This window comes from Felis catus, chromosome F1 (genome assembly GCF_018350175.1).
Source record: "Felis catus isolate Fca126 chromosome F1, F.catus_Fca126_mat1.0, whole genome shotgun sequence".
NCBI classification, from domain to species: domain Eukaryota; kingdom Metazoa; phylum Chordata; class Mammalia; order Carnivora; family Felidae; genus Felis; species Felis catus.
This window is the reverse complement of record NC_058384.1, coordinates 47,833,672-47,855,513: the sequence shown is the minus strand read 5'-3', so window position 1 is coordinate 47,855,513 and position 21,842 is coordinate 47,833,672. Positions and strand designations below refer to the sequence as shown.

General features: G+C 34.5%; 1 protein-coding gene across 1 annotated transcript in view; it reads left to right on the top strand.

Annotated features, from left to right (window-relative positions):
• Window positions 1-21,842, top strand: part of CDC73 (cell division cycle 73) — a 135,086-nt gene that overhangs the window by 18,824 nt on the left and 94,420 nt on the right. The window contains exons 7-10 of the mRNA XM_003999432.6: window positions 6,934-7,150; window positions 10,739-10,837; window positions 13,841-13,919; window positions 15,595-15,659. Coding sequence (XP_003999481.1) covers window positions 6,934-7,150; window positions 10,739-10,837; window positions 13,841-13,919; window positions 15,595-15,659 — 460 coding nt within the window. The remainder of the gene's footprint in view (window positions 1-6,933; window positions 7,151-10,738; window positions 10,838-13,840; window positions 13,920-15,594; window positions 15,660-21,842) is intronic.

Here is a 21,842-nt window from a genome sequence, read left to right as displayed (position 1 = left end):
CCCTTCTAGTAATGGAGAGGTATTTAGATCTTTAATTTCTTTTAATGTTTCATGGTTTTCAGTGTATAGGTCTTATACATCTTTTTGTTGTATTTCATACTTTTTGGTGCTATTGTAAGTGATATTTTAAAAATATATCAATTCTTGATTTACTGCTAGTATAGAAATACAGTTGATTTTTGGGTATGGATCTTGTATCCTGCAGTCATGTTAAACTCATTGATTAGTTCTTGTAACTTTTTTGTAGCTATCATTAATTTTTCTACATAGATAATTATGTTGTCTACATATAAAATACATTTTTTTCTTTTTTCTCTTTTTCTTTCTAAACTGGATGCCTTATATTTCTTGTCTTATTGCACTGGCTAGACTCACTAATTGCTTATTAATCTGATGTTGAAGAAGCAGTGAGATTAGACATTCTTACCTCATTCCTCATCTTAGGGGAAAGCAGTCTTTCACCATTAAGCATGTTAGCTTAGGTTTTTTTGTTAGATAGCCTTCAGCAGGTTGAGGAAGTATCTTTTTGTTCCTAGTTTGCTGATAGTGTATCAGAAAGGAATGTTAGCTATTGTCACATGCTTTTTCTGATTCTACTGAATTGATCATGTAGTTTTTCTTTTTTGTTAATATGGTAAATTAATGTTTTGATGTTTGCATTTTCATGGATTAATTCTACTTCATTTTTTTTTTAAATTTTTTTTAAGTTTATATATTTTGAGAGAGGGAACAAGTGGAGGAGGGGCAGAGAGAAGGAGAGACAGAATCACAAGCAGGCACTGTGCCATCAGCATAGAGCCCAGTTTGGGGCTTGAACTCACGAACTGAGATCATTACCTGAGCTGAGATCTAGAGTCACTTAACCGGCTGTGCCACCCAGGCACCCCTTTACTTCATTATTTTATTGTCTTGCTGCATAACAAATTAACCTGAAACTTAGTGGCTTAAACAGCACATGTTTATTTATTTTTAAAGTTTATTTTGAGAGTGAGCAAGGGTGGGACACAGAGAGAGGGAGTGAGAGAGAGAATCCCAAGCAGGCCCTGCGCTGTCAGCGTGGAGCCTGATGTGGGACTCTGACCCACAAACCATGAGATCATGACCTGAGCTGAAAACAAGAGTCACATGCTTAACTGACTGAGCTAACCAAGTGCCCCAGAAAGTATGTTGATTGTCTTACAGTTTTCTGTGGGTCAGGAGTCTTGGAGTGACTCTGCTTTAGGGCCTCTCACAGTGTTTCAATTAAGGTGTTGACCAGGATTGTGTTCTCATGTGTAGGCTTGATAGGAGAAGGATCTACTTCCAAGCACACTCATGTGCTTGTTGGCATAATTTAGTTCCTTACTGGTTGTTAGACTAATACTTCAGTTCCTCAGATGTTATCTAGAGGACTCTCTTCGTTCTTTGCCACATTTGGTCTCTCCATAGAATATTTCACGGTATTATATCTTGCTTCATCAGAGTGAGCAAGTAAGAGTGGAAGAGAGCTGTCAAGCAAGATAGAAGTTTTTTATAGCCAAATCTTCAGAGTGACACCCTGTCACTTGTACAGCATTTTAATTTTTAGAAGCAAGGTTTAGCCCACACATACACATAGGAAGAGGATTACACGAGTGTGAATGCCAAGAGGTGGATGTTGTTAATAATGATTTCACTAGTTGCTTACCATGATCATGATGTATTTTTGTTATATGTCATTGAACTATACTTTAAAAATTTATATAGAAATTTTGTACCTATGTTCATGAGGTCTGTAGTTTTCTTACGATGTCTTGGTCTTGTTTCTTATCAAGATAATTCCTATCAAGATAATCCAGCTCAGAATGAGTTGGAAAGTATTTCCGTTTCTTCAATTTTCTGGAAAACTTTGTTTAGAATTAGTATTATTTCTTCCTGCATTTGGGAAAATTTATTAGTAAAATTGTACTATAGTTTTCTTTATTTTTATGTATTTCACATAAGATTTTCAACTACATCTTCAGTTTAATAGTTATATGTTTATTCTGGTCCTCTCTTTTCTCTTTCTGTCCTTTGAATGTTTCTTTGAAAGAGTTTGTCCATTTCATCTATATTGTTCAATTTATTGTCGTAATGCTGTTCATAATTTCCTTTTATGGTGTCTAGGATCTATAATGATGTCCCCACTTTCATTCTTTGATATTAGCAATTGTGTGTTTTCTGTTTCTTTATTGTCCAACCAAAATTGATCAATTTTATTGATCTTTTCAAAGAATCAGATTGGGATTTTCCTCTTTAGTTTTTTTTTTTTTTTCCTCTTTGTTTTTGATTTTTCAATTTCTGTTCTGATCTTTATGATTTACTTTGTTTTGCTTACTCTGGGTTTAATGTGCTCTATTTTTTATAGTTTCTTAGAGGAAAATCAATAACTTCAGCTTCCACTGTAAGTACTGCCTTCATGGCATCTCATATTTTGGTATGTTGTGTTTTCATTTTCATTCAGTTCAAAATTTCTAATTTCCCTTGTGATTTCTTCTTTGACTCATGGATTGTTTGCAAATGAGGTGTTTAGTTTCCAAATATTTGGGGTTTTCTAGAGATCTTTGTTACTTATTTCCAGTCTATTACAAAGTATGGTTATATTTATATGACTTTGAATCCTTTGATAAGTATTAAAACTTGTTTTTTGGCCCCAAATATGGTCTTTTCTGTAGGCACTTGAAAAGAATGTTTATTTTGCTGTTATTTTGCAGTGTCTTGCAATGGGCAGGAAGGTCAACTTTGTTGATAGTGTTAATCAAGTCTTCTATATCCTTATTTTCTGTCTTACTTGTATTATTATCAAGATAGAATTATTGAACTCTCTGGCTGTGGATTTGTCTATTTTTCCTTGCATTTCTATCAGATTTTGTTCTCTGACTACTTTGAAGCTCTGTTATTAGGTGTAAATGTTTAGCATTCTGTTCTCTTGATGGACGAATCTTATTGTTATGAAATGACCTTTATCCCTAGCAATATTTTTTGTTGAAAAAATTTACTTTCTCTTATAATTCACCTAGACGCTCCTCCAGCTGTTTTTTGGCTTATGATATCTCTTTATTCTTTTACTTTCTGAAACAAATTGTGGTAAAAAAACACATAACATAAAATTTATCATTGTAACTTATTTTTTTATTTTTATTATCTTAAAAATTTTAAGTTTATTTTGAGAGAGAGAGCAAGCAGGATAAAGGCAGAGAGAGAGAGGGGAGAGAGAGAACCTCTGTGCTCACAGTGCAGAGCCCAAGGTAGGTAGGGCTTCAACTCATGAATAGTGAGATCATGACCTGAGCTAAAATCAGGAGTTGGACGCTTATCTGACTCAGCCACCCAGGCACCCGTATCATTGTAACTGTTTTAAAGTGTGCAGTTCATAGTCTTGAGTACTTTCATATTGTTGTGCAACCATGTCCAGAACTCTCTTCATCCTGAAAACTGGAATCCTTTTACTTTTAACCTGTCTATGGTTTAAGTGCCTTGTTTGTGTATTTAGATCTTTTATACTTAGTGTAATTATTGATATGGTTAATTTTAGTTCATTTTGCTTATTTTTTATTGGTCTCTTCTTTGTCCTATTTTTGGAATAAATGAATATTTGTTATAATTCTGTTTTTTCTTATATCTGTTGACTTACTAGTTACGTTTTGTTATTAGTGTTTGCTTTTGGACTTTTTCTGTGTGTGGTTTATAGCATCACAGTCTACCTGCAAGTGTTAGGCTACTTCATATATCATATGGGTACCTTAAAATACTTAGACGTATGCATGTTCTTGTTTAAAGAGTTCTTTTTTAAAGAGATTTAAGTAAAAAAAATATTATGTATTTATAGATACCATTTCCATTGTTCTTCATTTTTTTTGTGCAGATCCTCTTAACCTGTTTTTTTCTTTTCTTGAAAGACTCCTTTTCACATTTCTTCTTATGTAGACCTGCTGGTGATTAATTCTTTCAACCTTTTTTAAAATAAGTTTATATGTTTTTGAGAGAGTGTGCATGTGCACAAGTGGGGGAGGGGCAGAGAGAGAGGGCACAGAGGATCTGAAGAGGATTTGTGTGTCAGCACAGAGCCCCAGGCAGGGGCTTGAACTCACAGATCGTGAGATCATGACCTGAGCTGAAGTTGGACACTTAACCGAGCCACCTAGGTGCCCCTCAACTTTTTTATTGCTAAAAAAGTTTTTATTTTGCCTTTTTTTTTTTTTAAGGATTTTGACTGGATATAAAATTCTTAAGTTATATCCTCTTAAGGACAAATCTTTGACTATGATGAGTTACATCCTCAGTCATAAGCCCAAAATGCGTTTAATACACCTTACCTACCAAACGTCATTGCTTAACCTAGGCTACTTTAAATATGCTTAGAGCACTTTCATTAGCCTGCAGTTGGGCAAAGTCATCTAATATAAAGCCTATTTTATAATAAAGTGTCGAATATTTCATGTAATTTATTGAATACTGTACTGAAAGTATAAAACAGAATAGATGGATGGGTACAGAATGATTTTAAGTATCAGTTATTTATCATGGTGATCGCACGGCTGACTGAGAGCTGTGGCTTGCTGCCATTGCACGTATCATGAGAGAGCGTCATACCACTAGCCTGCGAAAAAGTGATAATTTGGATCATGGTTTCTACTGAATGCATATCTCTTTTGCATCACATAAAGTGGAAAAATTGTAAGTCAGGACCATTTCTACTTTAAAGATGTACCACTGTCTCCTTGATTACATTGTTGTTGATGAGAAGTCTATCAGTGTTTTTTAAATTTTTAAATTTTTTAATGAAATGTCTTTTTTTCCTCTGGCTACTTTAAAAGTTTTCTCTATTACAGATTTTGAGCTGTTTAATTGTCCCATAACTTGGTGTTTTCTTAATGGTTTTTGTGCTTGAGGCCCATCGAGCTTTTTCAGGGAATGTTTTGTTCATAATTTTTATTGAATTGAGAACATTTCTGTTTTTTCACATATTTGGGTTCTTTTTTCTATTCACTTGGATAGTTTAATAACTTTCTTCTGTGATTATATTTGTGATATATTTGTATCCATCGTATTTTTTTTTATCTCTATAAGTTGGTTAAATATATACTCCATGTCTCTTTTTAATTTGTTGAATGTGTAGAATCGAGTTACAATAATTATTTTAATGTCTTTGCTAATCTCCTGCATCTGTGTCAATTTATAATTGTTTTTGAATTTTCCTAAATTTTCTTTAGTTTTGTTTTGGGATATAGTAAAATCACTTGGAAATAGTTTGTTCCTTTTGTGTCTGGTTTTAAGATTTGTTATGTGAGCAGCTTTCACTTAAGATAATTATTCCCCACCCATTGCTGGTACAAGATCATTCAGAGTACCTACTGTCCCAGGGGTGTGAGGTTTTCATTCTGCTTGTGGGAACAGGAACTAACCTTTACCCTCTGAGCTCTGGGCATTGTTCCCTTTAATCCTTTTGGCTGGTTTCTATACCCAATTTTTATTTCCTCATATTCCTGTGCTAATCAGTATTCTGGAATATTGTATACTTCAGTGTAGCTCTTTCTTCTCCAGTACTTAGGCCTTTGAATTCCAGCCACTTTGGTTTTGCTGGACTCTCAGCTCCATTTCTCAGCTCAGGTAATCCACTTAGTTTTGCCTGGATTATCCTCCCTGTGCCATTTCTGGAAACTTTCAAGGGTGTAAACTGCAGCATTCATAGGGCTCACTTATTCTGGTTTTCATTTGTCATAGATCATGGTCTCTTACTGCTTGATACCAGGTATTTAGTAAGTTACTCTTTAATGTATTTTTGACTGGTTGTTTCGAAGCAGGAGGGTTAATCAAGTCTTTGCTCCTTGATTTTAGGTGGAAGTAAAACTCCAGTGATTGAAAGTTCAATTCACTTTAATTATAATTTAGGAAAGTATTTGCATTTGATTCCAGATATACTGGTATGCTTTAGATCATAAGGAAAAATTGCATAGCATTATATAAAATGAGTCAAATACTAGATGCATATTGAGCATCTGCTATAAAGTTACCTTCATATTTTATATAAACTAACTAGTGTACTATATAATACTACCATATTTAAAACTGCAGGAATTCCTGTCCTTTTTCCAGATGTTGTTTAAATGTATTTCAAGACTGTCATCTTGTGATTAGAATAATAATTTTGTCAACTGTTAAGGTACCCAAACCCTTTTTAACTCTTTTTCTCATTTTACATTGTAAAAAAAGACACTGAACTTATCATCTTAATGAAATTTATACTTTGTGTTAAGTCTTTTTCTTATAGTCTCCAAACATAGCCCCTGTTTGCTGTTTTGCCTGTTACTTGAAAATCAAGTAAAGGAAGGAAAAAGAAAACTGCAAAATACGGTTTAATCTTTCAGATAGTATAAGGAGTATATGTTTATGTGGCATATAAAAACCTCCATCACCTGTAAAATGGGTATGTTATACATTATGACATGTAAGTTTGAAACCTTGAAATGAATTTCAGGGAAAAGCTAAGCTTTGAATTCTTTATAGAATGAAATTTTCTCTCACCACCACCCCCCCCCCCCAACCCCCGCCCCGGCATGGTGGCATGTGTTTGTGTATGTGTGTATAGTTTCTGTGGATGGAGAGGCATTGGCAAATAAAAGTCTGAGAAAATGTTAAGCACCTATATTAATGGGTTCTACCGTTTCTGGGGGGAAGAGCTAAACACATGAGAAGATTTCTTCTGCATTGATCCTTCTAAGAAATTACTGATTTACTCATTGAGTAATATTTCTACATGGACTTTTTATAGATCTTAACGTGATTATTAAGTACCAAGTATGTAAGTTTTAGGTAAGATCTTAATTATTGCCTCTTAAGGCATTTTTACCAGGAACTTATAAGTGTAACAAAATATATTTATGACGTGTTCAAAAGATCCTGCTGTAAAATTTTAAAAGAAAAAATTGCTTTCAGGTCTTTGTCTGAAGCTATGTCAGTGGAAAAAATTGCTGCAATCAAAGCCAAAATTATGGCTAAGAAAAGATCTACTATCAAGACTGATTTAGATGATGATATAACTGCCCTCAAACAGAGGAGTTTTGTGGACGCTGAGGTGGATGTGACACGAGATATTGTCAGCAGAGAGAGAGTATGGAGGACACGAACAACTATCTTACAGAGCACAGGAAAGGTAATTAAAGTATTTCACTCATTCATTAGAGTGAGTGTGTGTGTATCTAATCTGTGATTGGTTATACAATTGTCTAAAATTTGTTATTAGGAGCAATTTTCAAGTTTTATCTTTGAAAGGTCAGTAATAATACAGGTTTCTGAGTGGCCATATTTACTATTCCATCGTAGTATATAAGAAAGTGATGAAATGTCTGAATCACAGTGCAAGTCCTTGATTTACTCCTCTATTGTAAATCCAAAGAATAGCCCAGTTTTCTTGTTGATCAGGTTTTTGGTTTACTCTAATGAACAGGGAATATTGATGGCCAGCTGTGTGGTCATTAAAATAATTATTGTTTTTCCCCACAAAGTAGAAACTTATGAGAATCAGCAGTCATTTATTTGTGTATTTTATACATATTTTGTTGTGTGGGTGTAGCGATATTTTTCTTTATTAATGGTTTTAGGTGGTTTTATTTTGGTTTTTTGGTTCTAGGATTGTGGGATTCCCCCCTCCCCCCTTCTCCTTTCCTCCTTTGTCTCCTTCCATCTCATTTCATGATTATACATAATGCATTAAAAAAATCCTCGTACATATACCTTTATGCATTTATTTGTATACAGCAAAAGGATTAATTCCTAGAAGCAAATTTCTGGTTAACAGAGATGTATACTTTAAATTTTGAAAGATAAAAACTTGAGGGGTGCCTGGGTGGCTCAGTCGGTTGAGTGTCCGACTTCAGCTCAGGTCATGATCTCGTGGTTTGTGAGTTCGAGCCCCGCGTCAGGCTCTGTGATGACAGCTCAGAGCCTGGAGCCTGCTTTGGATTCTGTCTCCCTCTCTCTCTGCCCCTCCCCCACTCATGCTCTGTCTCTCTCTCTCTCTCTCTCTGTCAAAAATAAATAAACATTAAAAAAAAAAAGGAAAGATAAAAATTTGAAAGATACTGGATATTTGGTATCTTTTTTTTTTAATGTTTTTTTTATTTTTGAGAGAGAGAGAGGGAGAGCAAGAGCGAGAGAGCATGAGACTCACACACACACACGCATGCACGCACGCATCAACACATGAGTGGGGGAGGTGCGGAGAGAGGGAGACAGGATCCAAAGTGGGCTCTGCACTGACAGCAGAGAGCATGATGCAGGGCTCAAGCTCACGGACTGCGAGATCCCGACCTAAGCTGAAACCAAGAGTCCTAGTCACTTAATTGACTGAGCCACCCAGGCGGCCCTGGGTGTTTGGTATCTTAATGGATCTCCATAAAGAGTGCGTTGGTTCTGTTTGATTTACATATTTCCATCTGTCTTTCTCTCCCTCACCTCCCAATTTGCTCTTAAATATTAGTTCTCCACTGATGTGCAGTTGTTAATGGTGATTTAGTAAGGGAGTTTGCAGGAGTGTGTGAGATTGCCAATGAAAGCAAACTTTAACATTGCTTTAGGTGGATTGGTTTTATTTGCAGATTTTGGATTCTGGCCTTATAAGTTTACTGTGCCTTGTTACTATGAATCAGATTACTTGAAAAGAGTATATGAAGGAAGGAATTTTTGTCCTTTTGTATTTTGACATGTTTTACAAAGTACTTGGGGTCAAGATTAGGAATCATTTTCCATAGCTTAGAATTATATAGAGAAATCTGAGAATATAAATAAACTTCAGTTTTTGTATTTACTGTAAAGTGATCTGCCGACACTAATTTTCATTGCCTAATGTGATTAAAATTTGAATATCACAACCTGCTAATGTTCTACCAATGTTCATTATAGTAGCCAAAATTTTTGAATCTCCTAGCAAAGGAATAAAACTTAGGTGCTATGCTCCATCTTACTTTTAGAATTGAATTTTCAAGAAACTGAGATGAACAATTTTCTTTGAGCTCTAGGTGGCAGGGTTTTCCCATCATTTCAAAACTTAGTGTTCTAATTTCATTTAGTGTTATTGCCACCAGAGTATAATTTAAGAAATAATGGTTTAAGAATTGTTTGGTAGCTAAGTTTGTTTCTATGAGTGTTAACATTTTTAGAAACCAGAAACAATGTTTTGACTAATAGTCTTTCTGTATCCCATTTTTATCTTCTAAACACTAAAAAATCTTTTAGGTACCCTGTCTGAAAGGCCCTGTGATTTGATTTGATTTGATTTGATTTTACTTCATTTTATTCTATTATTTTTTGATGTTTATTTGGAGAGGGAGATAGAGTGTGAGCAGGGGAGAGGCAGAGAGAGAGGAAGAGAAAGAGTGCAAGCAGGGGAGAGGCAGAGAGGGAGAGAGAGAATCCCAAGCAGGCTCTGCACTGTTGGTGTCGAACCCAGCGCAGGGCTTGAACTCACAAACCATAAGATCATGACCCGAGCTGAAATCAAGAGTCAGACGCTTAACCAGCTGAGCCACCCAGATACCCCCAGGCCCTATGATTTTAGATAGACCTTCATTATTCCAGGGATTAGTGCCTTCTTACTTTCTGAGTTTGTGGAATAAAATGTTCTAGGTACCATGAGAAAAATAAGTATGTTACTCTATAGTTATATCATTATTGCAAGCACCCCAAATAAAGCAACCTGATTTTATAATGCCATTAAAAACATAACTTTTAAACTTAAAAATTAGTAGTGTTCCTTGTTGAAAAATTGGAAGAGATCATTAAAAGGAAGATAATAATCACTTATAATTCTACTACACAAAAATAACTGATAATATGGATTCTTCTGGAGTAAGTGTTCCTCACACAATACTTGATTATTTTTAAAGTAATGAGATTTGATTTTCAAGTATTTTCAGTGATTTTCATAGTAGGATTAAGAATTTATTTGCATTTGTCCCTGTGTTGGCCTTTGTACTGCTGGTAAAAAGCAGTGGTTGGTTAAGTACTGGCATCTTTGCATGAGTCAAGTTTTTACAGATCTTTTAGGGGCGCCTATGTGGCTCAGTTGGTTGAGCAGCTGACTCTTGATGTCGGCTCAGGTCATGATCCCAGGATTGTGGGATTGAGCCCTGCGTTGGGCTCCAGGTTGAGCATGGCATCTGCTTAAGATTCTTTCTTTCTCTTCCTCTGCCTCTCTCCTCTGCTTGTGTGTGCTGTCTTTCTCCCTCTTAAAAAAAAAAGAAAAAAAAATCTTTGAAAAGTGTGCATTGACTCCTAACAAACAGTATTTCAAAACTTTCCACGTCTCATATAAATTGTAGCAACATCTCATATAAATTAGTACTGGAGTTTATCATATCTAGAAGAAGAGATAGTAGTTGATTTCTTTAAGAATTAAGAAGCCTCTTTTGATAATATATCTATCATTTTTACTTCAGTGTTAACTTTTTTCCTGGCTACATATTTCAAGAGAGGCAGAATATGAATATATTTATAGCCAATTAAACAGTTTAAGTAAAATAAAAATAATAAGCTGTGTTTATAGTATTTGGTTTTTGGATCAGTTTTTTAGTAGTAGTAGTAGTTTGATTTTTATTTATGTATATACTAAAAAACACTTCAGAATGATGTAGTAGGGAAGAACTGATAGGAAGAAAACAGTCTGAAGTTATTTATTAAATAAACTTACTCTCTTTGACTATTTAATTTTAAGTGGGCTAATTAAAATTCATTTATATTTTAGAATTTTTCCAAGAATATTTTTGCAATTCTTCAGTCTGTAAAAGCCAGAGAAGAAGGACGTGCTCCTGAACAGCGACCAGCTCCAAATGCAGCACCTGTGGTAAGAATGTTTTCTTGCTTATATATTAATTAATTAATTAATTAATTAATTTTGATGAAAATGACTCTTGTTTTTCAGTATTGTAATTTTGATTTAAAAAAATTTTTTTAAATTTATTTTTGAGAGACAATGTGAGCAAGGGAGGGGCAGAGAGGGAGAGGGAGAGGGAGAGAGAGACAGAGAGAGAGACAGAGAGAGAGAGACAGAAAATCCCATGGGCTCCACACTATCAGCACAGAGCCTGATGCGGGGCTTGAACCCATGGAACTGTGAGATCACGATCTGAGGCGAAACCAAGAGTTAGACTCTTAACTGATTGGACCACCCAGGTGCCCCTCAGTATTGTAATTTGAAAACAAAGTTTTTACATCTGTAACTTTTAATTCTTTCGCTGCTTTAACAGTCCTGAAGGATTTGAAAATCTTCCCCACTGTTAAAACTTACACAATGAGATCTCACCACTTACACAATGAGATTCACCACACACAAGTTAAAATGGCTTTTATCAAAAAGACAGAAAGTGTGGGCAAGGATGTGGAGCAAAAGGAACCTTTATGCATCCTTGGTGGGAATGTAATTGATGTCACCACTAGGGAAAACAGCGTGGAAGTTCCTCAAAAAATTAAAAATAGAACTACTGTATGAACTAGCAGTCCTACTTCCAGCTATTTATTGAAGAAAATGAAAACAGTAACTTGAAAAGATATATGCATTCTCATGTTCATTGAAGCATTACTTACAATAGCCAAGATATGCAAACAACCTAAGTGTTCATTGATGGATGAATGGATAAAGAAATTGTGGTATATACAAACAATGGAATATTTTTCAGCCATAAAATAGATTGTAATCTTGACTTTTGTGACAGCATAGATAGACCTTGAGGGTGTTATGCTTAAGTGAGATAAGTTAGAGACACATAGCTTATTCTCTCTTTTATATGTGGAATCTTAATACCAAAACCAGCTTCTAGATACAGAGGACAAATTAGTGGTTGCTAGAGGTGGGGGTGGGTGGGAGTGTGAGAAATAGATAAAGGGGGTCAAAAGATAAACCAACCACAATAATTAAAAAAACCCCAAGCAACCAAAACAAAAAAAAGTTACTTCAGCAATAATTCTTAACTAGAGACATACTTGGGTTAGAATCTGAAAGTGGTAAATCTGTTGTATAAAGTAATGTACCTACCTGGGGCGCCTGGGTGGCTTGGTCGTTTAAGCGTTCGACTTCGGCTCAGGTCATGATCTCACGGTCCGTGAGTTCGAGCCCCGCGTCGGGCTCTGTGCTGACAGCTCAGAGCCTGGAGCCTGTTTCAGATTCTGTGTCGCCCTCTCTCTCTGCCCCTCCCCTGTTCCTGCTCTGTCTCTCTCTGTCTAAATAAATAAATAAATAAAACGTTAAAAAAATAAAATAAAAATAAATAAACGTTAAAAAAAAATAATGTACCTATTCATTTTTGCTTGGGAGAGTCATTACCATTGTTAGAGATATAAACCCTATGAACAGTCCACACTGGGAGCTTTTTCTGAATCATTCGTATCTGTGACTTCTTGGTGAATGTATTGTGTTTCTCTTGATCACAGATCATTTGGTTCTTTCATTGTACCTTAGTTTTAGCCACATGGGGGGTTGACTGCCTCATTGAGTTGCCACTTAGGACTTTTCCAAAGTAAATTTCATGTATGACCTATAGCCTATATTTAAACCCAGATATACCCTCCAGTTTTGTTGAAACTCCTTCGAGCTAGTCATATGATTCAACAAAAGATAAAAAATACAAATAAGATTGTTTTTATTTTATATAGTTTTCAGAAGCATATTAAAATTTGAAAGAGCACTAATACAGTCTGCAAGATCTGGTAGTTTTGCTTGTTCATGAAATCATTGGTATTTAATTTTTTAGAGGTAGTGGACTTTTGTTGGTATTTAGGTTACTTTGAGTTGACTTTCCAGCAAGTACTTAAGTGCCTACTGTTTGTCAGACAGTGTGCTAACAAAAATAGAAGAGATAGCTGCCGTCTTGGAGCTTAAAGTCTAGTAGGACATAGAGATGAGTAAAAAAACTAGTGGAACAACTTACGGTGATAAAATAAGGGTACTTATAATTGTGAATTGGTTAATGTTTTGAATAGCGATTGGTAGGAAACTTATGTAAAATCTTAAAACAGTTAAACCGTTATCCTTGTGATTTAGTTATCTCTGTATTTCCATAATCATTAAGATATATAAAAATTTTAAATTTGGCATTTAACTACAGAAGTATATACTTAGTGACGGTCTTGAATGAACTATCTTTTATCTGGATTAATACTTAAGGTAGTATCCTATTTAACAAAATGAAGAGTATTTTTTTGTCTTTTGGAATACCATGAATTTCCCAAGCAATTTTGGTAATATTCCTTAAATATGCTTTTTTAGGTTATTATAGGCTGAATTTCAGATAAAGTATTTGTGAATTAAGTTTATATCATTAGATTGGCAACTTATTCTAAGTATTTTAACTAAATAATACCGTAACTTCAGTCTTACCTCGTACATTTATATGGGTTTATTGTCATAGTTGTCATATTTATTTAATTTAGGGATTAACAACAGAATAATTTAGGTAGAAGGTTCTAAAATGTCAGTTCAGTAAACAGAATTAAATTTTTTTTTGTTAAAAACAATTCATAATTGGAAGAAGTTCATTTTTTCATAAAGAAATTGAAGTAATCACAGTGAAATTATTAAGCACACCCATTTTCTTTCTACAGTTTCTAAGAGGTTTGCATTTTGCCTTGATACAAGTTTACTTGGAGTCCTTTGCTCTTGTCCCTTATAGGATTGGTAATTTTTTAGCAGTAAGCGTTATCTTGAAAATAAGATTCATATGACTCCCCACTTTTGTCTTATTGGCTCTTGTAAGAAAAAAAGCTTAGAAAATAATATGTTTATTGTGGTTTTTATTCTGAGTTTTAAGTAAGAAGTTAAAATATTAACATGTACCTCCTAATTTTTCTACAGGATCCTACGTTGCGTACCAAACAGCCTATCCCAGCTGCCTACAATAGATATGACCAGGAAAGATTCAAAGGAAAAGAAGGCAAGTTATTTAATTTTTATTTCTCTCTTACTGTGGTGATGATGAACTTGAGAGGTAGTGTGGCCTGATGTTTATGAGCAGGTGTTGGCAAACATCTGCAGGCCAAATCTGGCCCAACATGTATTATTATAAATAAACTTTTGCTAAAACATGATGGTGACATTTATTTATGTATTATATGTGGTTCCTTGGTGTTGTGACAGAGATTATGTAGCCTGCAGAGCCTTAAAATACTATCTGGTCTTTTACAGAATAAATTTGCCAACCCCTGGTTAACAGCCTGGATTCTGGATCTGGATTGCCTGTGTCACAGTTACTTTTTGTGTGAATTTTGATAAATTACTTTAACTGCATTCTTGTTTCAGTTTCTTCTTGTGTTACATTGCAATACTAATAGTAGTAGTAGTATCTATCTCTTAGCTTTATTGTGGGGTGAAACTGGTTAATAAAGCCCCTAGAATAGGGACTGGTATATAATAAACTGTCTATAAATATTTGCTGTTATTAATATTCTGCTTTTCAGAAGTTTAGATTGGAGGTTCTGTATACCAAATCATATTTCTCAAATTGTAAATGTATACATTGAGAACTTGGGAAGCATAGATTGTAGTAACTATATAAGGACTTATTTTGTGGTAGCCTACATGGTATGCTGGCTAATGTGGTAGTGAACCATTTCCATGTTAGTGTGGTGGTTAGTGAAGTGGCACCAATGTCCTTGTAATTTCATTTGGCACCATCATTTATCTTGACTTAATTTGTGAAAAAAATGAGATAGAAGCAACTGTAAGTTTAACGTTTATGATTTTTCTCTGCAAAATCTGAAATCTCCATTTAAGTTTTAGTAAAGGATATACTGCTTCTATATAGTGAATTTTGGGTGCTGACTTAATATACTGGATAAAGGTGTGTTCTGTGAATACATGCTGTAGAAGTATAGTGGTTCATTCTTTTATTCGCTGCAGTGTTTTTCTTGTGGAATGAATTATGTAAAGTAGGGTTTGGCCAATTACAGCCCAGAGACCAAATCGGATCCTCTTTGGGCCAAATCAGGCTGTGCCCATTTGTTTACATATATTGTTTATCTTGCTTTTGCACTATAACTGCAAAATTCAGCAGCTGTGATATAGACAGATAGCTTGCAACGCGTAAAATATTTAATGTATGACCTTGTATGGAAAGGTGTATTGAGACTGTCCTGGAACCTTTATCACACTGTTTATGGCATTGCTTTTCTACAAATTATATAATATATGCATATGATTATAATTTTGAAACCCAACTTTTTATAATTTAAGGTCTTCTCATGATATTAGAAGCTTTTAGTGCTACTGTAATTGAGTATTAGGAGTATATACTTTGGACGTTATATTTTATTCAGTCCCACTTTTTATATTCCCACCTAACTATATGACTGTTGAGCACAGTTGTATAGTCTTAACCAGCTTCTACACAAAGGGCTTGCTGGTGTGTATTAAATATCTTTTTGAGACTAGTATCCCTTTTAAAGTTTTTGTCTTCACAGGTATGTAATTTAACTTTATATGTATAGTACATTGGATGTTTTGTTACACTATTTAACTTTCAGATTATAATGCAGATGATTACTACAGATTTGTTATTGATCATAAGATACATAGTGTAACCCCCTTTCGCAAACCCCCTTTTTTTATAGAAACGGAAGGCTTCAAAATCGACACTATGGGTACCTACCATGGTATGACGCTGAAATCTGTAACGGTAAGTCATTTTGACTGCAGGGGTTCTTTTGTCCCAGGCATTTAATGTGAGTAGCAGATGTCGAGGAAAATCTTTGTTCTCCATTATTTTCTATTTCAGACATTTATCTTTAATGACTAATTGTGCCGATAGATCTGTATGGTGATTATTTGCGGATAATCCTCTCTTTGGTTTAACTGAGTAGTGTGTATAAATAAAAGCTGTTTTGATTAACTTGCAAGTAGGGTGGATGCTACCTGGTTAGAGTATTTAATGCCACTGAGGAGTTACAAGGTCCAATCTGGGAGAGTTATTTTCCATAATATCTTATGTTCTTTAAAACGTAATACCTTTTGCTCTTTAAAAAGACAGATTGTAATAATGGTTGATGTAATACTTACAAAATGTATACTTGTCAGAACCACGGTCTTAGGTGTACACAATTATAAGCCTTCGGGTCACCTTTAACAGACTTTCTTTTATATATTTTTAACCGCCTAAAAATGGTTATTCCTGGATGTTCTGACTAGGCTGTATTTAACACCTAATTTTTATTTAGTCAGTGATAGGAGTTGGTGATGTAGAGCAGGAATTCTGCTAACCCTATTTTGCATATTTATATTATAGATTATTATACCTTTTATATTTTAAAATACTATGTGTATATATTTTAGAGTACCTATATATTTTAAAGCTAATACCAAACTTTGTCTTTGTTTACAAATCATCAGATCTTTGAGGACTCAGTATGACATGGAATCATCATATATATTTGCTGTGATTTCTCAGAATTAAGATATATCTTGTCATGCTTTTCCAGAACAGGTAGCAAATAAATGTGGAGAATGTGATATTAAAAGTTGACCTTTCTTATTTTCTTTTTTTCTTCCTTTCTTTTTGTCTGGACAAATTGGAATTGAGTATTAGATATTTTGCTGATACGTTTGTTTTTAAGTTGTTATCAGATTTGTTTTTGTATTATTGAAATTGTCTGTGAACTCAATGATTCATTTAACAAGTACTTAGCACGTGTGTCACACCCTGTTCTAGTTGTTAGGACTATAGCTATGAATTAGACAGGGCTTCTGTAGAGAGAGTAGTCAGAGAGACCTCTCTGAGCAGGTAACCGTTGAGCAGAGATCTTGCAGAAAAGCATTCTATGAAAGACAGCTCAAGGGTCAAGATTGAGGCCAGTAGAGCAACAGCATGAAGGCCAGTGTCTCCATGACCTAGTGAATGAGGTGAAGGTGGTAAAAGATAAGGTACACTCATCTTACGAGATCTGCCTAGTTCTTCCTACTTCAAAATGTAACTCACGGCTGTAAAATTTAGCTTAAAAAAATTTTTTTTTAAGTTTATTTATTTATCTTGAGAGAAAGAGGGGGCACAAGCAGGTGAGGGGCAGAGCGAAGGGGAGACAGAAACCCACGTAGGCTGTGCGCTGATGCAGGTCCTGAACTCACAAACCCTGAGGTCATGACCTGAGCTGAGATCAAGAGTCAGACGCTCAACCGACTGAGCCACTCAGGCACCCCTTAACTTAAATTTTTAAAAGATTAATTTACTGACATTTTCTTGGGAATTGAACTTGCCTACTGGCCATTCCCTAAGTGAATTATTGTGAACTGCAGTTGTTATCCTGAGGTAAACATCAGGGTAAGTTTTTTATGGTGGTTGTCATTGTTGTTTTAACTTTTGTCTTACCTGAAATGTCATGAAATTGGTTTCATTACTGAGCTTCTGTGGAAATAGTAAAATCAGTGACAATTTTTATAGCGATGCTTTTTACAGAATAGTTTTTCTGAAATTCAAGGACAGCTTTTTAATTAAACAGTTTGAGAATGATATAGCTCTTTTTCCTCATTAGATTTTGTTTCTAAATATACTTAAAAGAGAGGTGAATTTAAACAAATTTATGGTGTCTGTTTTTACAGAAATAATCACATAAAAGACATTATGTAGGAATGCAACAGAAAGACTAAAAATGGTCAGATTGCTGGTACTTTTCATAATTTAATACCCCGTTGAATCTCTACTGTTTGTGACTTGATTTATTTTAGCAGTTGTTAGAGAATATATGGAGAGGTTTGAACGTGAAAGCTCTGAAGTTGCTCTGATAATTGTTTCTTTTATTTGAATCTCAGTCTTAATGCTTCCAATATAATGTTTTTTCCTTGTCTTTTTTCTTTTGGAATTATTACCTATTTATGAGCTTGTGAGTTTGACCAACTTTCTTATTCTCCAGTTAAGAAGATTTCTCTTGGGATATCCACCCAGATACACAAAGCAGTTAAATGTATGTTAAAGGGTTTGTTGCACAGGTATGACTTCCTTTCTAGTTTACGTATGAGCTCATTTTAGCTACCGCTCTTTTTCAGGGTTTTGACACATTTAGTTGATCTACATAGTTACTAAGATTAAGATAATTCTACATTACAATTGGTCTGCGTATCTTTTAAATGTAAGACACTAGAGTTCTGTTAGATACAAGACTAAATAAATTAATCAGGTTATCAAATGGCTAGAAAATTTTTATACAGTTGATTTTTTTTTTCTTCATTTGTTACAGAGAAAGGAGTATGTGTTTGGACAATAAAATTTCATAAGAATCAAAAGGTATTGAGAGTTATAAAAATTAAGGGTCTGGCAGGGTATTTGCTAATATTAATATTTTATGAAGATAGTAATTTAGGGAAATTCATTATAGGAATGGAAGCCCAGGTATATTTAAAGTTACAAGGTTGTATAGTTGAGTCTGGTTAACTTTTGAGTCAGGTCAAGAAATACAGAGGCATAAGACATGGATGTTGGAATTGCTAAGGGACTTTTCCAAGTTGGGAGACTTTCCCCAAAATGTGTTAGTTGGGTTGTATAATGTTTAAGAAATACTAGATTAAACATTCTTTGGTATAAGAATCTCATCATTTTTAATATATAAATACATAAATTGGAAGACAAGAATATGCACTCATTCCCAGGCTTGTTTGCCCCTTTCCTCGCTCCTGTTGAGAATACTGGGAAGAACTAGAGTTGTGTAGGATCAGTTAAGTGAAACTGTCTTAGTAGTTTTCGACTGGGAGTAGAAACCATTGGGTTGGGAGTAGGGAACACTGGAATGTGTTTACATGGGTTCCTTTTTTGAAAGGAGTCATCTTAGACTAAGGAAGTGCCACTTGACAGTGCTTTTCATTATGTAGAAAATAAGAGGAAATGATGAAGACCCTTCTTTTTGGGTAGTAGTCAGGAACTCATCTGTGGTTCCCCTGGAGAAGGAGTAAAAAGATAGGATCACACTTCACTCTTTTTATTTGTGAGATTTGGTAATTGAATTGGGAACTACTTCATTTTAGCCTCCCATTCTAGCTTGTTAATGTTTAGGTAGGAAGGTCACATACTCTTTTCCTTGCTTATTTATTCTTTTCTTAGTTTATATTGAATATCATTGACTCTCAATTACCTTGCTTTCTTCATTTTTGAGGAAACATTTTGCACTCTGAAGTTGTGCAGATCCAATGCTTTCCTTTAAGACTGTTTGAATGGACTCCAACAGATATTATAGTTCTTAAAACATTTTAAGCCTTTTTTTGGGAACCATTTTCCTGCTAGTAAGTGAACTTAGATGGATATTCAGTACCTACATTAGAGATGTAATATCACCATCAACTTTCATTATTTAGAAAAATCCAGAATCACAATCTCTCTATAGAGTTATATTCTTGTTTTTAAGTTTATTTATTCATTTTGAGAGAGACAAAGACAGTACCAATGGGGGAGGAGCTGAGAGAGAGGGAGGGAGGGAGGGAGGGAGAGAGAGCGAGAGCGAGAGCGAGAGAGAGAGAGAGAGAGAGAGAGAGAATCCCAAGCAGGCTCTGCACTGACAGCACAGAACCATGTGATCATGACCTAAGCTGAAATCAAGAGTCAGACACTAACCAACTGAACCACCCAGGTGCCCTTATAAAGTTATATTCTTAAGCAGGAATGCATATATTAGTAACCTACCAGCTCCCCTGTTTTATAAAATTTCCTTCATTCTCATTTGATTGTTAATTGTTCATCTCTGCTTGAAGTGTTATGGGAGTATTAGCAGTAATGCTCTAGAGTTATGTCTAGAGTCTAGGCCAGCAGAAGATAGAGACCACTGGTTAAGACTTTGTTACTGAACACTCTTCTTTCCTTCCCTTCTTTTCTTTAGCAAATAATTTTCGAGTGCTTATGTAATGTTATCGTGTAGATTTTAAGGGTGCCAATGGGAAAATTTCTTCCTAGAGTTAGATGCATCCTGTTTATACATGCTAGTGCACTGACATCATATGCCTCTCTTAGCATACTTTCGGGATCATTCATTGTGCCAATCTAAACATGGCCCCGCATGTTTTATTAGACATCAGTGTCATTTAAAATTTTATTTTATGCACTAATATTTAAAAATAAAAGTATGTCGCGAAGTCTGGATTTTCAGCTTCTTTTGAAAAGTCATCTGGCATGACTGGGTACTGGGTCCACATCTAGAGTAGCAAGAGTCACATGGATACAAAGCAGTGACTACCTTCTTTAAATGGGAATGTTTTCTTTAGGTTGCACATAGGCCTCACTACTCTGTTGTTTTTGATCTAGTGGTCTTGACTTATTTATACGGTTGACCCTTGAGCAACACTGGGATTAGGAGTGCTGAGACCCCCCATCCCCTTCATGCAGTTGAAATTTTGCATATAGCTTCTGACTCACCCAAACCTAACTACTAATAGCCTACTGTTGACTGGAAGCCTTAACTGATAACAGTCTATTAACATATTTTGTGTGTTGTATGTATTATAACTGTATCTTATAATAAAGTAAGCTAGAGAAAAGAAAATGTTTAGAAATAGAGAAGAGAAAATTTATGAATTTATTTACTGTACAAATTTATTTACTATAAAAACCCTACATACAAGTGCATTCATGCAGCTCAAACCCATGTTGTTCAAGGGCCAACTGTACCACCTGCTTAGACCTCACTGGCCTTTCAGTTTGAAATTCTTGATCTAAATAAAGGCAGTGTTATCTTGTTAAAGAGAAGGTAGTAAGTTGAAAGCACATATGAAAGAACATATTTGTTTGAAGTCAGTCCTGACTGAGTCCCAACTTTTCCACTCACTGTGCCACTAATGAAGGAGAGATTGTTTAACTTTTCTATGAGGGGTCTTGTTTTTATTTCATAATAAAGATATTAGGACTTACATGATAGTACTGTGAGGATTAAAAGAGAGTGTGTAAAATGCTTAGCACAAAGAAGACTCAAAAAAGAAATGATGGTTACTTTTATTATGAATTTATAATTTTGTATATAATTTCAGTTTGACATAGGTGTAAATTTGGCAACTGTAGCTTCATTGGTGTATTTACTGTTATGTGTTTAATGATAACGTGTTCATTCAAAGTTATGAAGACTAGTTTATTTAAATATGAGAAGTCTTTTCCTCTCTAGTTATTGGGATATTTTTACTGTGTCTTGTGTATGTTTATTTTAGCATTGTTTATCATGTGAGAAAATTGCTGCAAAGAAGTTATATAGAGGGAGATAACTTAGGTAGATTAGTTAGGCTTTTCTGTCTACCCATTGAGGCTCATATAAAGAAATGAGGGGCACCTGGTTGGCTTAAGGTGGCAGAGTATGCGACTCTTGATCTCAGGGTCATGAGTTCAAGCCCCACATTGGACATAGAGCTTACTTAAAAAATATTTTAAAAAATAAATGAAATTTATTTAAATTTAAATTATTTAATTTGTTCAAAAAGTATATTTGGGGAATGGGCAAGATGGGTGAAGGAGATTAAGAGGTAAAAACTTGCAGTTATAAAATAAGTCACAGGGATGAAAAGTATAGTTAGGGAATAGAGTCAGTATTGTAATATACTTATCATGGTGAGCATTTAGTAATATATATAATTATTGAATCACTTTTTTATATTGAAAATGCTTTAATATATGTTAACTATACTTCAATTAAAATTTAAAAAATTAAACAAAAAACATAATAAGTATTGGGATTTTAATACATGGTCACAGAATTGTAAGTAAGAATATTAGTTTTATAATCCCTAATTGTTTGCATTCTCATTTAGATAGCATTCTGATTTAGATTATTCTGCTTAGATATTACATTGCACTGGAAATAATTTTCAGAACTTGTTGACTGTCTTAATATTTCAGGGAATAGGGTGA